This window comes from Mya arenaria, chromosome 7, assembly GCF_026914265.1.
Source record: "Mya arenaria isolate MELC-2E11 chromosome 7, ASM2691426v1".
Classification (NCBI taxonomy): domain Eukaryota; kingdom Metazoa; phylum Mollusca; class Bivalvia; order Myida; family Myidae; genus Mya; species Mya arenaria.
Genome location: NC_069128.1, coordinates 64,758,896 through 64,774,050, shown reverse-complemented (window position 1 = coordinate 64,774,050; position 15,155 = coordinate 64,758,896). Strand labels below are relative to the sequence as shown.

Here is a 15,155-nt window from a genome sequence, read left to right as displayed (position 1 = left end):
TTCGCTATGTTTTCCAGAAAATGAATATACAACATTTCCTCCGTTATTAAAACATGCTCACAAGCATTCCGATTATAATGAATCAGAATATCGAGCTGTTTCGTAGGCAAATTCACTACAATCCTTTCATTAGTGGTAGGAACAGATATCAAAAAATTAAAGGCAATTGCATTTACCGTTGTAATGTTTCGTATTGCTTTGCCGAGCACTAAAATACTACTGAACGGTAAGTATGATTGGCTTTCCTTGCTTCTAAATACACGTGGGCCATATTGCAATACACTCGGATTATCTAACATGACGGTCGTGTAAAATGCATTAACAAACGGTTCGGCTGCTTTTTCCCCAGGTTCTGGCCAAGTTCCGTAATATTGCATGTCAGATTCCGTCTGACCAAAAGCATCATATTTGACTACGTAACCCAAGTAGTTAACAAATGATTGAACAGCGCATGTTGAAAGCAACTTGTCGTTCCATTTATACCAATTACCGGTCTTATCATCTTCTGTGGCAATAGATAAACCTCGTCTATTTGAAGTAACGCTGAAGAAGCCATTTATATGGAAAGGCAAATTTGTAATCACTGGTAAAGGCAAAAAACAGAACAAATGTCCTTTATTGTAGAATCCATGACCTACATCAGATAAAGAACGATGCACTCCCGTCTCAGTATAGATATCCGGAATAGCTATTGCCGATACTGGAATGGTTGCATTATCGGGCAGCTGAAGTGCATCGTTCGAACACTTATACCAAGATATGACAAATCGTTCTTCATTGTTATCTGTTTTGCAAGCTTTCAAAAGCTTGGAACTAGAGACTTGTTTTACTAATGAGACAACTTGAACATGTGCAACTTCATGTTGTGTCTGTGAACAAAGTTTCAATACTGAAAAACTGTTCTTAAGACTAGATTTACCACTTTTTATGCTTTTATTTATCTCAAATAAAAGCTTTGGATCGGTGGATTTTTTTTGCATGTGAAAAACACGTATTGTCTGAACATTTTGTGAAAATAGCAGCAAGTCGCCTGCATGCTTTCTCAACATGTTTAGAAGCTCAGTTACTTCATCCTTGTTGTAAACCTTTTTTGAAATCTCACTTTTGTCGGCCTGGACTGCAGTTCGAAGCTGCAGACGAAATAGAGTTCCTTCAAATGGTGTAAATGAATCACCTATGATCGAACAGCCGAACAATCCTTCAAAAGGCATAAACTGATCGGCATGCCTCTTAACCAATGTGCGTTTAGACAAAGGTATCTTGATGCCCTTTTTGGGGTTGTTCTCGTCCAAATACCGCTCATGAGGATCGAAAATTACCATATTTTGACCTGATACAAAACTGGGGACATCTGTTAAATTATAAACAGAACAAAATCCAATACCAAATTTTCCAATTGTTGAGGTGTCATGCTGTTTTGATCCTTCGTTCATGCGTTTTATGTTCTTGAAATCATTTTCGGTGAATGTTTTGTTATTGTAAACAAATAACGAAGCTCCTTGACACTCTGACAGTTCTTTGCTAATAAGACGTTTTCTATAACCCTTGTGGTCTCGTTCATCATAAAGAAAGCTTATTTCAGTGGCGCCTGCATCGTCAGCGTTTTGAATGAGTTCTTTAGGCACAGAGAGACCATCTACGTAGTCCTCTTTCAAAAGGCGATTTAGTCGTGTTGTCAAACGTTCGTTTTGACCCCAGTCTTCGATATCTTCAGCGTCCATTAATGATTGACGTGTGACCGACTTTACCCCAAGTTTTATTGCATGTTCTATACACGATGGATGAACATATTTGAAATTTTCTTCTTCATCTGAATCATCAAACATGTCTCTTTCTTTGTCATATACACATTTTGAAATGCGATCAAATTCAATAGTATGTTTGTCATTTGTGTCGATCATTATTAACACATTTCGTTCCATCCACTCTATGTCGGCTTCATCGTTTGTATTTAGCATTGCTAACTTTTCTAGAACATCGCTGACGAGCTTCTTGTCATTAGAAACAATAGCTGAATCATCTACACCAGCTAGGTACTTATTTTGTACATCTTGCAGGTATTGCGTTAATACAAGTCTATCTTGAATGGGGTGACTTCCTAGGGATTCCAAAAGGTGATGTACGTCGTGGAACTCGTCGGGAATGTATTCAAAGTAAGGACTAAGAAGGATATCACCAACATTTTGCTTCAGGATTGAACGTGACGGGCTTGTGAATCCTTTTTCGGTCCAGATTAAGGCCCTTTCTTCAAATATCCCTTTTTTAATCGCAACATCGTCTATCTGCTTCGCCAACTCTGAGTATATAGCTTTTGTCACTTTTGCGACATCATGTTTGGTATCAATAACGCACCTTCCCTTTACAACATTGAGATTTTCAATGAGGTCCTCTATGGACGGCGGTGTAGTCCATTCATAAAAATCTGCAAGCTCTTTGCAATTTGAAATTATCAATGGCTTTATTGAACCGATCAGCATACTGTATCGCGCATCTCGTAAATCAGGTGGACAATGAAGGTGTTTCAAATCTTTAATTAGCAATGATTTTGGGTAATCGACATTGCCAATTGTTTCATGTATGCATGGTAAACACTGTAGTGTCCGTAACGCATCTCCTAGGCTTGTATTACTTTTGTTCCTCACGTGAACGATTTCATTAAGATAATTTGGTTTCACCTCGATAGTGTTAAGAAACGCTTTGGCTTTATCGTTCATTTTATTTTCAAATACATCACTTGAACTAAAATTGTCAAGTACTAGTGCGATGCTTAAAAGGTCTTCTGCGCTGACACACTCAAAGGATTTTAATCCAATTGTTCTTAATCCTTCTAAGAATAATTGTGTTGGAAAGTCCTGTTCAGGAATAAACACATCTTGTTTCAAAAACAGCATCTTCAGTTTTGCATCTGTTGGATCAAAGAAATTTGATGCTCGTTTTAGTTTGCTACCATGTGTTATAAAAGGGATGGTTGATGCCTTTTGAATAACATCTATATGTGTTGTATACGTCCTTATGTTTTTCAGAAAATACTTCATGAAGACGTCTGCGTCCGATGCGTGCTCTCTCTTATTTATCTCTTGCAGTTTCCTCTCTACAAAGTTCTTCATGGTCATTTCAGAGACATTGAACATATTGATCAATATGCTGTTCGTCTTATCACGTCTAAAACACTGAAGTGGTATATCAATACCTTCAGGTAGCTTATTTTCAGTCTTTTCATCGATGAAAAACCTTGCCGATTTTAGCTTAGCATAAACCTCGCATCCTTTGATTTTTGATATCATTTTGAATATCTCAAGCTCCGCTAGAATAGACATTCCGTAATTTTCTAGCTCTCCACTACAACATAAGTAATTCACGAATTCTTTCTTTATTTCGTCATCTGCTTTGCTATTGAATATAGTACTAACAGCCAAAACATTGTCATTCTTTTCAATAGTATCTAAAACTCTTTTAAGTTCGTCATGATTCAGCTGCGAAACAGCAATGTTTTTTCGGCAGCCACTTCGGTAGAACCTCAAGCACGGTTAATCCTAGAAGCTGCAAAGCCTTCTTGACATTTTTATTGAAACCTTTGGTTACAGCGTTCAACCGACTAAGGACATAGGGATATGTTAACGGAACAAGTTTGACAATGTACGTGCCATCAAATGTTCCTTCTTGAAGTAGTGGTAGAATTCGCAAATCTTTAAAATGTTCTAAACCGTGCTTCATAACCACGCTCCAGACCTTTTTAAGCCACGGTAGACTAATCTTTGAAGAGTTTGTCATTGCTGTGTCTACGAATGCTTTTATATATTCTCGCAAAAAAGTAAGAAGTGCGTCCGTAGAAAAGTTTAAGATTGGGTAGCTCCCTGGAAATGAATTTAATTCACAATGCATTACTCGTATAAGGCGCTAAACCAAGTCACAACAATGTTCAGAACAGGTGTACAATATTCTCAAATAGTTTCGTGTTAAATGAAAAATATGCACGTGGCATTAAAGCCGAAGAACCGAACCCTTTTTTTAGAAGCCTGAATATTTTGTTTAAAGACTTCATCTTTAAAGTTTCAATGGTTAGGGCAATTGGATAGGATATATGAAATTGTTTTACAAAAGCATTCAGTAAGAAACATCAGAGACGTTTTCGTAAATGATGATAAGTGTCGTTTATATTTAAAGTATCAACAATTTATAATTTGATCATCAATATCACTGATCAGTGTAAAATTTACATAAAAAATATTTGTTACAGGTAGATTCCCACTTACCTGTGCCAGCTATAGCCTGGAATGCTATCCCGCTTTTCGGTGATAGAGTTGTCCTTACGAAACGGTCTTTAAATTCGGGAAAAACCTCAAGCACTTCCGCAGATGCAATGTATAAAGTATGTCCCTTTTTTTGAAAACAGACCCATGTGCCATTTGCAAGGGGCAATAACTCAAGTCCGTGCAGTAGATCAAACTGTTTATCTGCTAAGATGTAAACTAATATGTCTGTTTTTGTGTCATCAGCGAGGCAGTGGTACGCGTTAGATTCATGTAGAAAGTTTGCCATCAGATTCGGCGAGACACAAACAACTGACGTGGTAAAAACAACCTGCAAAGTCTTCAATGAAGTTTCATCAAGTTCAACATAAGACTTTCCCATTCGTTTCATAGAGGATCTCATTGACGTTTTAATGTTTTCTGTGTCAAACGTGCCAGCTGTTCCAAATACGCATTTCTGACACACATCCCATCGCCCAACATCATTTGCAAAAACAACATATTCGGTTTGCATACATTTTATGCTATTTGTCGCAAAACTTTTCCAGTTCTCATTAACATTGTCAAGATCTGGTACAAGGTCATACACCTTTTTTACATCCTCCTCTAAATTTCCAGATATATTACTTCTACTGGCTGCAGCGTTGTACATTAATCGGTAAGCTCGCGGCAGTACTTCAGATGTCATAAGGTGATTCCAATGAACATTTTTATCGTACTGCTGTTGATTTTTATCTTCATCAGTTTCCCATTTTAAGTGGTGTCGATTGGAGCTAAGGGCGAAGAAACCGTTTACATGGAATGGTAACCCTGTTAGTTTCGAGCCTTCTTTCGGAAGAGGCAGGAAACAGAATATATGGCCATTGAAGTGAGAAGTTGTTGTTATAGGAGCAGCAACGCCAACATATGGACTTAGACCAATGCTTTCATCGTTCATAAGTTGTTTAAGGTCATCGGAAGCAGATTTACTAACAACATAATTTACAACAAGCCAAGTAGTATTTGAACTCGAACTTTCGTCAAGGAAATATTCAATGGGAACTTCCATAACAGAAGAAATGTCGGCGCTTTCAGGTGTCATAGTTCTTACTTTGTCGGCAAACGCAGCTCTCTTTTCTAAGCATTTTACTTCCGTGTTTGCAATTTTAACTTTTGCATAGACTTTCCTTTTAAAAGGTTTGGATCGATTTACCTTAACCAATGTCACCTCTGAAAGACATTTTAAGAAAAGAAGAATGCTAGGTGTATCTTGTTTAAACGCCTTAAACAAATCCATTACCTTCTCCACCGTGTACAAGTTGTCTGATAACGGAGTCTGAATTTCGCGGAAAGGGAACCAAAAAAGCGTTCCTTTATAATATCCGGATTGCAATGTTTCTTGACTGAAGCCAAATATTCCGTCAAGTACTTTTATGAAAGCTTTTGTATCAAATCCTTCTATTTCGCCGACATGTCCTATTTCCATGTTCGCCGTTTCGCAACCTGACGGTTGAAGTGGGTCCATTAACAGCATGCGTTTCCCACTGATTATGCAGGGATTATCTGTCAAAAACACAATTACTACATCTCTTATATTTTTAATACGAGGCCAATATCCAGAACATTTACGCAGACTTAAAGAGACAAGGTCAAGATCTAGGAGACCTAAACGCGACACACACATACAAATAACAAATTCAGTGTAAGCGTGCATAACAAATCGTTTCAAATAAATGTTGAGGTTACCGCTTTGAATAGGTTAGCATTCAAACAACACATAAACATTCATTATGTGAGTTGTGTCGCATTATGTTCTATCATGCTTGTAATTAGTAGTTTTTAGCTTTAATAATACTTCTAATTTGGGTTAAGGACAATTGTCCTTTCCGAAAACTGGGAGATTTAGTTCCTGGAAGTAGAAAAGTTATAATTCAAATGCCATGCTTCAATTTTGGCTTGTATGGGTGAAACCAAAGATTCTCATCTAATTATTTGTATTTAAACAAAGAAGTATGCAAGAAACATCGGCTTTACCTAAACAATTTGAATTATAACTTTTCTCCGTTCGGTGACAAAATCTTCCTTTGGAAATGTAATAAGGGGTAGATATATGAGTTACACTAGAAAAAGCAACTTGTAAAATTGACCAAGGTATAATGCTAACATTAACTTATAACGTATTTATTCGAATTAGTTTAAACGTACACGAGCGAAATATGTAAGGGATCCAGTAGTACTAACTGGATTCCTCGCCTAATCTAGTGGTCTGGTCAATTCAATCAGGGTAATGTTATCTTTGCTTATCTAAAAGACACTTTAACTGGAGAATAAAGTCTGTCAGTGATGTTTTGCTTGTACGTTCTGTGCTTCTCGTTAAATATAATTTGTGGCTCTAAAAAGCTTTTTATTTTAGAACAAAGCTTGTCCTCGTAGTTTTCGATGTATGATTATATATATATCAGCTGAAGCTGAAATAAATTGTATAAAATACTACTACAAAAATATCAACAAACCTGTGAGATGAAAAACCGACTTGAACCCGAGTCCAAAACGACCGACTTTCAGTTTGTCAAGCTTCTTTACACTGTTATATATCATTGTGATTCCTTGCCAATCTTGTTCAGTAAATTCGGCATCGTTGTGAACACAAAGGGCAGGAGCCTACAAATAATTTCTTTATAGCAGTTTTCATTAGTATTGATAACATTATCTGTGTCGTGTCATAAATACATTTGATGAATTAGTAAAATTGCCACTTTAGTAATGATCAACTGCATGCTTATCACATTCGTTGTTATCATTCCAAAGCATGTACATGTATAATGCCCTATACAAATCTATACGATTGATTGTCAGTGGCAGCAACTACTTTTTCACCTTAGAACAAATTGTCACGTAAATACCTGAAAGAACTTCGTGTATTGTGCATGACTTGATTCGTCCTCCCTGTTCACTCTTCTCGCGTCGAGGAGTATGTCCATCGTTCTTGCCCCTGCATCATCGGCGTTTTGTATCAGTTCCTTAAAGACAATGCTCCTTGTTATCACAAATAATTAGAGACAGTGTCATGGATCACCAAACACTGATGCAAATATTTGAGGCACTCATAAACGATTAATCCAGATTACTTTTTTATGTATCCGTGAACACACCTTTTTGCCAATAAGAAAAAATGAACTACAAGGGTCTCAAGAAGTGTGTCGCAAATATAATTACGGCTGGTTATTAAACTTGGCCGAAATATTCTGCTTAAGCACACATTTACCCACTTTATTAAGGGGTATAAAACGACAAAAGTTCAAGCCAGGGCAATGAAACATGCTTAACATGTGTGTGTTGTCTTTCCCAATATGTTCACCGAGTTCCATATGCTAGACAGTGTTTATTCACGGCACAAATGTTATCACAATACGTCTACGTGTGTTTTCTTTAAAAGAGAAAAGAACAATTGACCAATCAAGTGTCCCCTTTTTGACATTCAGCAACATTATAATTGAATTGTTGGATTGTTTTATTTTGTGCGAAATGAAAAAAGATTATTTTGAAACCTTCAGTATTTGACCTCCGTCTGGATATTCTGCTAGAATATATTTCAGTTGTTCAATTAGAGTCGGCCGTTGGAAGCTAGAGAAGACTGGTTTCTTCTTTTGGACAACGTCCGTCTCCATGACTTGACTCGTTGATTTTCTCTTCCGCTTCTTCTTGCCGCCACTCGTTGAAGCTGTAAAGATTGGTCAAGTGAATTGACAAGATAATATGCTTTTATTCATCTATTTTTTTTCATTGGCCGAAAGTTCACAAAACAAAGTATCAATGGATATCATCAATTTGCGAGACAGGAAGTGGTGTTATTATCAATTTGAGTGTTTTATTTATGCTCCTTGCATGTTTTATAACGATGTTTCAGTAACTCTATGACATATTAATCGTTGCAGTGCTCGATATTTAATAACAAATTTGAACAATTTTAATTTGCAAATCGGGATCTTGCTTATGGCCATCCTATATGTTGCATACATTATTAACAAATTTTGCATGATTGAGTATGTATAAATTAATATTGTAACGAAAGATTGCATTGAAAACGGAAGAGGTCTCATAAAACTGGTTGCAATAGTAATCGATTGTCTGTGCCAGTGTCCTAATTTTGTAGAAGTATTTAACTACGATTATTTCTGCTCCTGCAGGTGCTGCTGTTCGTGATGCTGATGCTTGTGGTTCTGCTATTGTTATTTTACTGCTTTGGTTAATACTACTGCAACTGCATATAATAATTATTGAAACGAACTATTAGTCCGTCCAATTGAGAAGTATTTAGGTATATTGTAATGTATAATGTCGCCTATGTTCCACATTAAAAATCCATGAATTCAATGAAATGTGATGGTAAAAATGAAAGCAAACAAAAGTCTTGATATTCATAAGTTACTAAGAGCAAAAATAGAGGACCACTAGACTAAGCTTCAACTGAAAATAGAGGCAGTTTATATATAAAAAAAACTCTAAATAGTTCATATAAAGTCTATGTAAAACAGGTGACCCCAAGCCGGGCCAATTATTGCCCTGGGACACAATATAAACATACATTGAACAGGACTACAGAACAATGTTACAAACCATATAACTAAACTTGAAAAATTGTTGGTTTGGAGAAACAAAACTTTTTTGCATTTCCTATATATGTCAATAAGAAGCAAGTGACCATTGGCTGCCATATATGACTTGACCCGTCGCAATTCTTTATACGCATCTCCCAACTGAGACATAGCAGTATTTAAGAAACTTAAGAACCTCATGAGGTTGATTCATCCTGGCCATTGGGCTAAAGCCGAAGAGAATACTTTATAAGCCAAAGTGTGGTCGTGCAACTATAATAAATGACATCTACAGTGCAACACATTCCAGAAATGCAAATAACAACACACGGGCCAGCCTCTGTCTATGAGAGGCCGGTCAGGTTCTGTGCACATCACCTTAGAATTGCTTGTGTATTGATGCGAGCAGCTGTAAATAATTCCCTGTAATGATATAATTAAATAAAAACACAGAAAGTTATTGCCCGCAACAGTTTTAATATACATTTGTACATGTGCATGTGAGAAATACTTTAATATAAAGATGAAAATATCACTGTTTATAACTTATAGTGATTGCTTTTAGCTTAATTGCGACGAAAACTTATGGAATAACGTTCAAGTCCATTTCCTGGGTAAAAACCAGACATGGTGTTCATTTAGACATTTTAACTTTTTCACTATCCAAACTTTAGATATAATGTCCAACCAATCGATATAAGTGATGTTCAACTTGCAGTACATAAAACAGTAAGTTAATAGTTGTTACTGTAGAATTACGAGAATCAATCAGTGCCGTATTCGATCCAACATGGCTAATACAAACTATGACAAATTTTCATTGTGATTACGTTGTAATTGAAATGTTTTACATGCAATGAAATGTGAGAGATGTTAATCATAGCAATAAACGCAGCAGGTAGTTCAATCTAATTATCTTCCCAAAGATTATTTATTAAAACTGTTAAGTACTGCGAGTCCCATGAATAACAGTACACGTGATAGGCTGTTAAAATTACAGAAACCTAAAATGCAAAACTACGAAAGCTTCTTAGTTTGAGTCTTTTAAAAAGACAAAAAGAAGCGCATGTCATATTTACTATGGAACAGTTTAGACACTTGAAAACTAGATAAAAAACGGAAAAGGAGAACAGAAAAACACATTTTTATTTCTTTAAAGAAGTGCTTTAGTGAATATAACTGTCTTTTAAATGTGTTTTTCGTTGCTATTTATTGCCATTTTTTTATATCATTGCTTAGTTTCAATATATATACTGACTGTCCATGAATGCAAATGTTATATTCACTTGTTGTAAAATCACATTTCAATTTGTGGAAAATTTGTGAATGATGAGCTGGACCTAAAGTTATGCCAATTAGGGCAGACAAAACCGTCTATGTCTGCTAACTTAGTATTATTGGCGCTTCGGGATCACCGACTGTAATGTATCTATAATGCCATTTTTGTATTGTCACAGGGTTTTAAAAGGTTCTTTTTTACAAAAGACATACGATAAATTGCACACACAAAGACTATTCAGCAATCGAGACACTCTCTTATTTACACTTGATCAAATGCAATACAAAAATAAAGCTATTTCAATTCCGATCGATGATTTGAGACGTCATCAAGTTACTTAGATAAAAGAACCTGCGCACATAAAACCCCGGTATTTTGTATAATACTCATGATCAATAACATTATTTAAATGCATAATTGATTACTTTTAAACTCGTAGAGGCCATACATTGTGGCTCTGAATAGGCTTATTTTTCAATATTCGTCGACTGGCTTTGTCTAAATTCATGAAAATGCTTGGTTGATCGCATGCGTGAGAGAGCTGATACAATTTATTTTGAAGTGTTTATATCGAATTGAGTTTAAAGGCACTTGTATTCAATAACAGGCGTGCTTGAAGATATGAGTCTACGGTACACAAATCTTCGACAATATCCAATCATGAAGTCAATTGAAACTCAAAGTATATTTATATTCTTCATTTTCATAAAATGCCAACTCATTTCTACATATTTGTTTTAAGTGGCATTCTTGGCGATGGCGAGCGTTTGTATAAATTAGTTAAGAAATAAAACACGTTTTGAATTATGCCGCTTAAAATGTTATCAGTACGAAACTAAAATATCAAAACTGCATTTTTTCATAACAATACCAGTAAACATTCAAATCTTGACAACTCTTACGTTATATCCATAGCTTTATTTAAACCTAACATTTCTAAATGCATTTACGAAGACATAATTTATATATCGCAAAGAACCGTTTTTGGGTTTCCTACTTGATAGTAGGTTTTGAAATTGGATCGTGACGTTCAAAATAGAAGCAACATGTAAAGCCTTACCCATTATGTTGCCTCGATCACTACTGCCTTTAACGCTGTAACCTGAAATAATGCGAATAAGGGAAATTGTGAAGGAGCTGTTTTATAGTTAAATTAGTTATACGACAAGAGATTTTTGTAAGATTTTTGTTATGGATATATGTGATATGCGACTAATAAAACCCAAAAGATAACGTAAAATTACTTTACCGAGGCGGTAACCCCAATATTTATAGGTCAATTGCATGTGTCGTCTGTCTGTGCTGTATGTACGTTGAGTGCATGTTGAGTGCATGTTGAGTGTATGTTGAGTGTATGTTGAGTGCATGTTGAGTGTATGTTGAGTGTATGTTGAGTGTACGTTGAGTGCATGTTGAGTGCATGTTGAGTGTATGTTGAGTGTACGTTGAGTGTACGTTGAGTGTACGTTGAGTGTATGTTGAGTGTATGTTGAGTGTACGTTGAGTGTACGTTGAGTGTACGTTGAGTGTACGTTGAGTGTATGTTGAGTGTATGTTGAGTGTATGTTGAGTGCATGTTGAGTGTATGTTGAGTGTACGTTGAGTGTATGTTGAGTGTATGTTGAGTGTATGTTGAGTGTATGTTGAGTGTACGTTGAGTGTACGTTGAGTGTACGTTGAGTGTATGTTGAGTGTATGTTGAGTGTACGTTGAGTGTATGTTGAGTGTACGTTGAGTGTATGTTGAGTGTACGTTGAGTGTATGTTGAGTGTATGTTGAGTGTATGTTGAGTGTATGTTGAGTGTATGTTGAGTGTACGTTGAGTGTATGTTGAGTGCATGTTGAGTGCATGCTGAGTGTATGTTGAGTGTACGTTGAGTGTATGTTGAGTGTACGTTGAGTGTATGTTGAGTGTATGTTGAGTGTATGTTGAGTGTATGTTGAGTGTATGTTGAGTGTACGTTGAGTGTACGTTGAGTGCATGTTGAGTGCATGCTGAGTGTATGTTGAGTGTACGTTGAGTGTATGTTGAGTGTATGTTGAGTGTATGTTGAGTGTACGTTGAGTGTATGTTGAGTGCATGTTGAGTGTACGTTGAGTGTATGTTGAGTGTACGTTGAGTGTATGTTGAGTGCATGTTGAGTGTATGTTGAGTGCATGTTGAGTGTATGTTGAGTGTATGTTGAGTGCATGTTGAGTGTATGTTGAGTGTATGTTGAGTGTATGTTGAGTGTACGTTGAGTGTATGTTGAGTGTATGTTGAGTGTACGTTGAGTGTATGTTGAGTGTACGTTGAGTGTATGTTGAGTGCATGTTGAGTGTACGTTGAGTGTATGTTGAGTGTACGTTGAGTGTATGTTGAGTGTATGTTGAGTGTATGTTGAGTGTATGTTGAGTGTACGTTGAGTGTACGTTGAGTGTATGTTGAGTGTATGTTGAGTGTATGTTGAGTGCATGTTGAGTGTATGTTGAGTGTATGTTGAGTGTACGTTGAGTGTATGTTGAGTGTATGTTGAGTGTATGTTGAGTGTATGTTGAGTGTACGTTGAGTGTATGTTGAGTGTATGTTGAGTGTATGTTGAGTGTATGTTGAGTGTATGTTGAGTGTATGTTGAGTGCATGTTGAGTGTATGTTGAGTGTACGTTGAGTGTACGTTGAGTGTACGTTGAGTGTATGTTGAGTGTATGTTGAGTGTATGTTGAGTGTATGTTGAGTGTATGTTGAGTGTACGTTGAGTGTACGTTGAGTGCATGTTGAGTGCATGCTGAGTGTATGTTGAGTGTACGTTGAGTGTATGTTGAGTGTACGTTGAGTGTATGTTGAGTGTATGTTGAGTGTATGTTGAGTGTATGTTGAGTGTATGTTGAGTGTACGTTGAGTGTACGTTGAGTGCATGTTGAGTGCATGCTGAGTGTATGTTGAGTGTACGTTGAGTGTATGTTGAGTGTATGTTGAGTGTATGTTGAGTGTACGTTGAGTGCATGTTGAGTGCATGTTGAGTGCACGTTGAGTGTATGTTGAGTGCATGTTGAGTGTATGTTGAGTGTATGTTGAGTGTATGTTGAGTGTACGTTGAGTGTATGTTGAGTGTATGTTGAGTGTACGTTGAGTGCATGTTGAGTGCATGTTGAGTGTACGTTGAGTGTATGTTGAGTGTACGTTGAGTGTATGTTGAGTGCATGTTGAGTGCATGTAGAGTGTACGTTGAGTGTATGTTGAGTGTACGTTGAGTGTATGTTGAGTGCATGTTGAGTGCATGTTGAGTGTATGTTGAGTGCATGTTGAGTGTATGTTGAGTGTATGTTGAGTGTACGTTGAGTGCATGTTGAGTGTATGTTGAGTGCATGTTGAGTGCATGTTGAGTGTACGTTGAGTGTATGTTGAGTGTATGTTGAGTGTATGTTGAGTGTACGTTGAGTGTATGTTGAGTGTACGTTGAGTGTATGTTGAGTGTATGTTCAGTGCATGTTGAGTGTATGTTGAGTGTACGTTGAGTGTATGTTGAGTGTATGTTGAGTGTACGTTGAGTGTATGTTGAGTGTACGTTGAGTGTATGTTGAGTGTACATTGAGTGTATGTTGAGTGTATGTTGAGTGTATGTTGAGTGTACGTTGAGTGTATGTTGAGTGTACGTTGAGTGTATGTTGAGTGTACGTTGAGTGTATGTTGAGTGTACGTTGAGTGCAAGTTGAGTGTACGTTGAGTGTATGTTGAGTGTATGTTGAGTGTACGTTGAGTGTATGTTGAGTGTATGTTGAGTGTATGTTGAGTGTATGTTGAGTGTATGTTGAGTGTACGTTGAGTGTATGTTGAGTGTACGTTGAGTGTATGTTGAGTGTACATTGAGTGTATGTTGAGTGCAAGTTGAGTGCATGTTGAGTGCATGTTGAGTGCACGTTGAGTGTATGTTGAGTGTACGTTGAGTGTACGTTGAGTGTATGTTGAGTGCATGTTGAGTGCATGTTGAGTGTACGTTGAGAGTATGTTGAGTGCATGTTGAGTGCATGCTGAGTGTATGTTGAGTGTATGTTGAGTGTACGTTGAGTGCATGTTGAGTGTACGTTGAGTGTACGTTGAGTGTATGTTGAGTGTACGTTGAGTGTATGTTGAGTGTACGTTGAGTGTATGTTGAGTGTACGTTGAGTGCATGTTGAGTGTATGTTGAGTGCATGTTGAGTGTACGTTGAGTGCATGTTGAGTGCATGTTGAGTGTATGTTGAGTGTATGTTGAGTGTATGTTGAGTGCATGTTGAGTGTACGTTGAGTGCATGTTGAGTGCATGTTGAGTGTATGTTGAGTGTATGTTGAGTGTATGTTGAGTGTACGTTGAGTGCATGTTGAGTGCATGTTGAGTGTATGTTGAGTGTATGTTGAGTGTACGTTGAGTGCATGTTGAGTGCATGTTGAGTGTATGTTGAGTGTATGTTGAGTGTACGTTGAGTGTACGTTGAGTGCAAGTTGAGTGCATGTTGAGTGTATGTTGAGTGTACGTTGAGTGTATGTTGAGTGTATGTTGAGTGTATGTTGAGTGCATGTTGAGTGTATGTTGAGTGTATGTTGAGTGTATATTGAGTGTACGTTGAGTGCATGTTGAGTGTACGTTGAGTGTACGTTGAGTGTATGTTGAGTGTATGTTGAGTGTATGTTGAGTGTACGTTGAGTGTACGTTGAGTGCATGTTGAGTGTACGTTGAGTGCATGTTGAGTGTATGTTGAGTGTATGTTGAGTGTATGTTGAGTGTACGTTGAGTGTATGTTGAGTGTATGTTGAGTGTATGTTGAGTGTATGTTGAGTGTATGCTGAGTGCATGTTAAGTGTATGTTGAGTGTATGTTGAGTGTATGTTGAGTTTATGTTGAGTGTATGTTGAGTGTACGTTGAGTGCAAGTTGAGTGCATGTTGAGTGTATGTTGAGTGTATGTTGAGTGCATGTTGAGTGTATGTTGAGTGTACGTTGAGTGTACGTTGGGTGTATGTTGAGTGTACGTTGAGTGTATGTTGAGTGCATGTTGAGTGTATGTTGAGTGTACGTTGAGTGTATGTTGAGTGTAC

The 15,155-nt window shown here is 37.0% G+C and overlaps 1 protein-coding gene across 1 annotated transcript; it reads right to left on the bottom strand.

Moving 5' to 3' along the window:
- Positions 1 to 3,328: 3,328 nt before the first annotated feature.
- Positions 3,329 to 11,168, bottom strand: LOC128241343 (sacsin-like). The gene is made up of 6 exons (XM_052958271.1): positions 11,164 to 11,168; positions 7,778 to 7,950; positions 7,133 to 7,249; positions 6,743 to 6,890; positions 4,254 to 5,792; positions 3,329 to 3,339 (listed from the first exon to the last, which is right to left on the bottom strand). Exons 1-6 carry the CDS (start codon positions 11,165 to 11,167, stop codon positions 3,329 to 3,331), a joined length of 1,992 nt encoding a protein of 663 aa, XP_052814231.1. The 5' UTR covers position 11,168.
- Between the last annotated feature and the right edge of the window lie 3,987 nt (positions 11,169 to 15,155).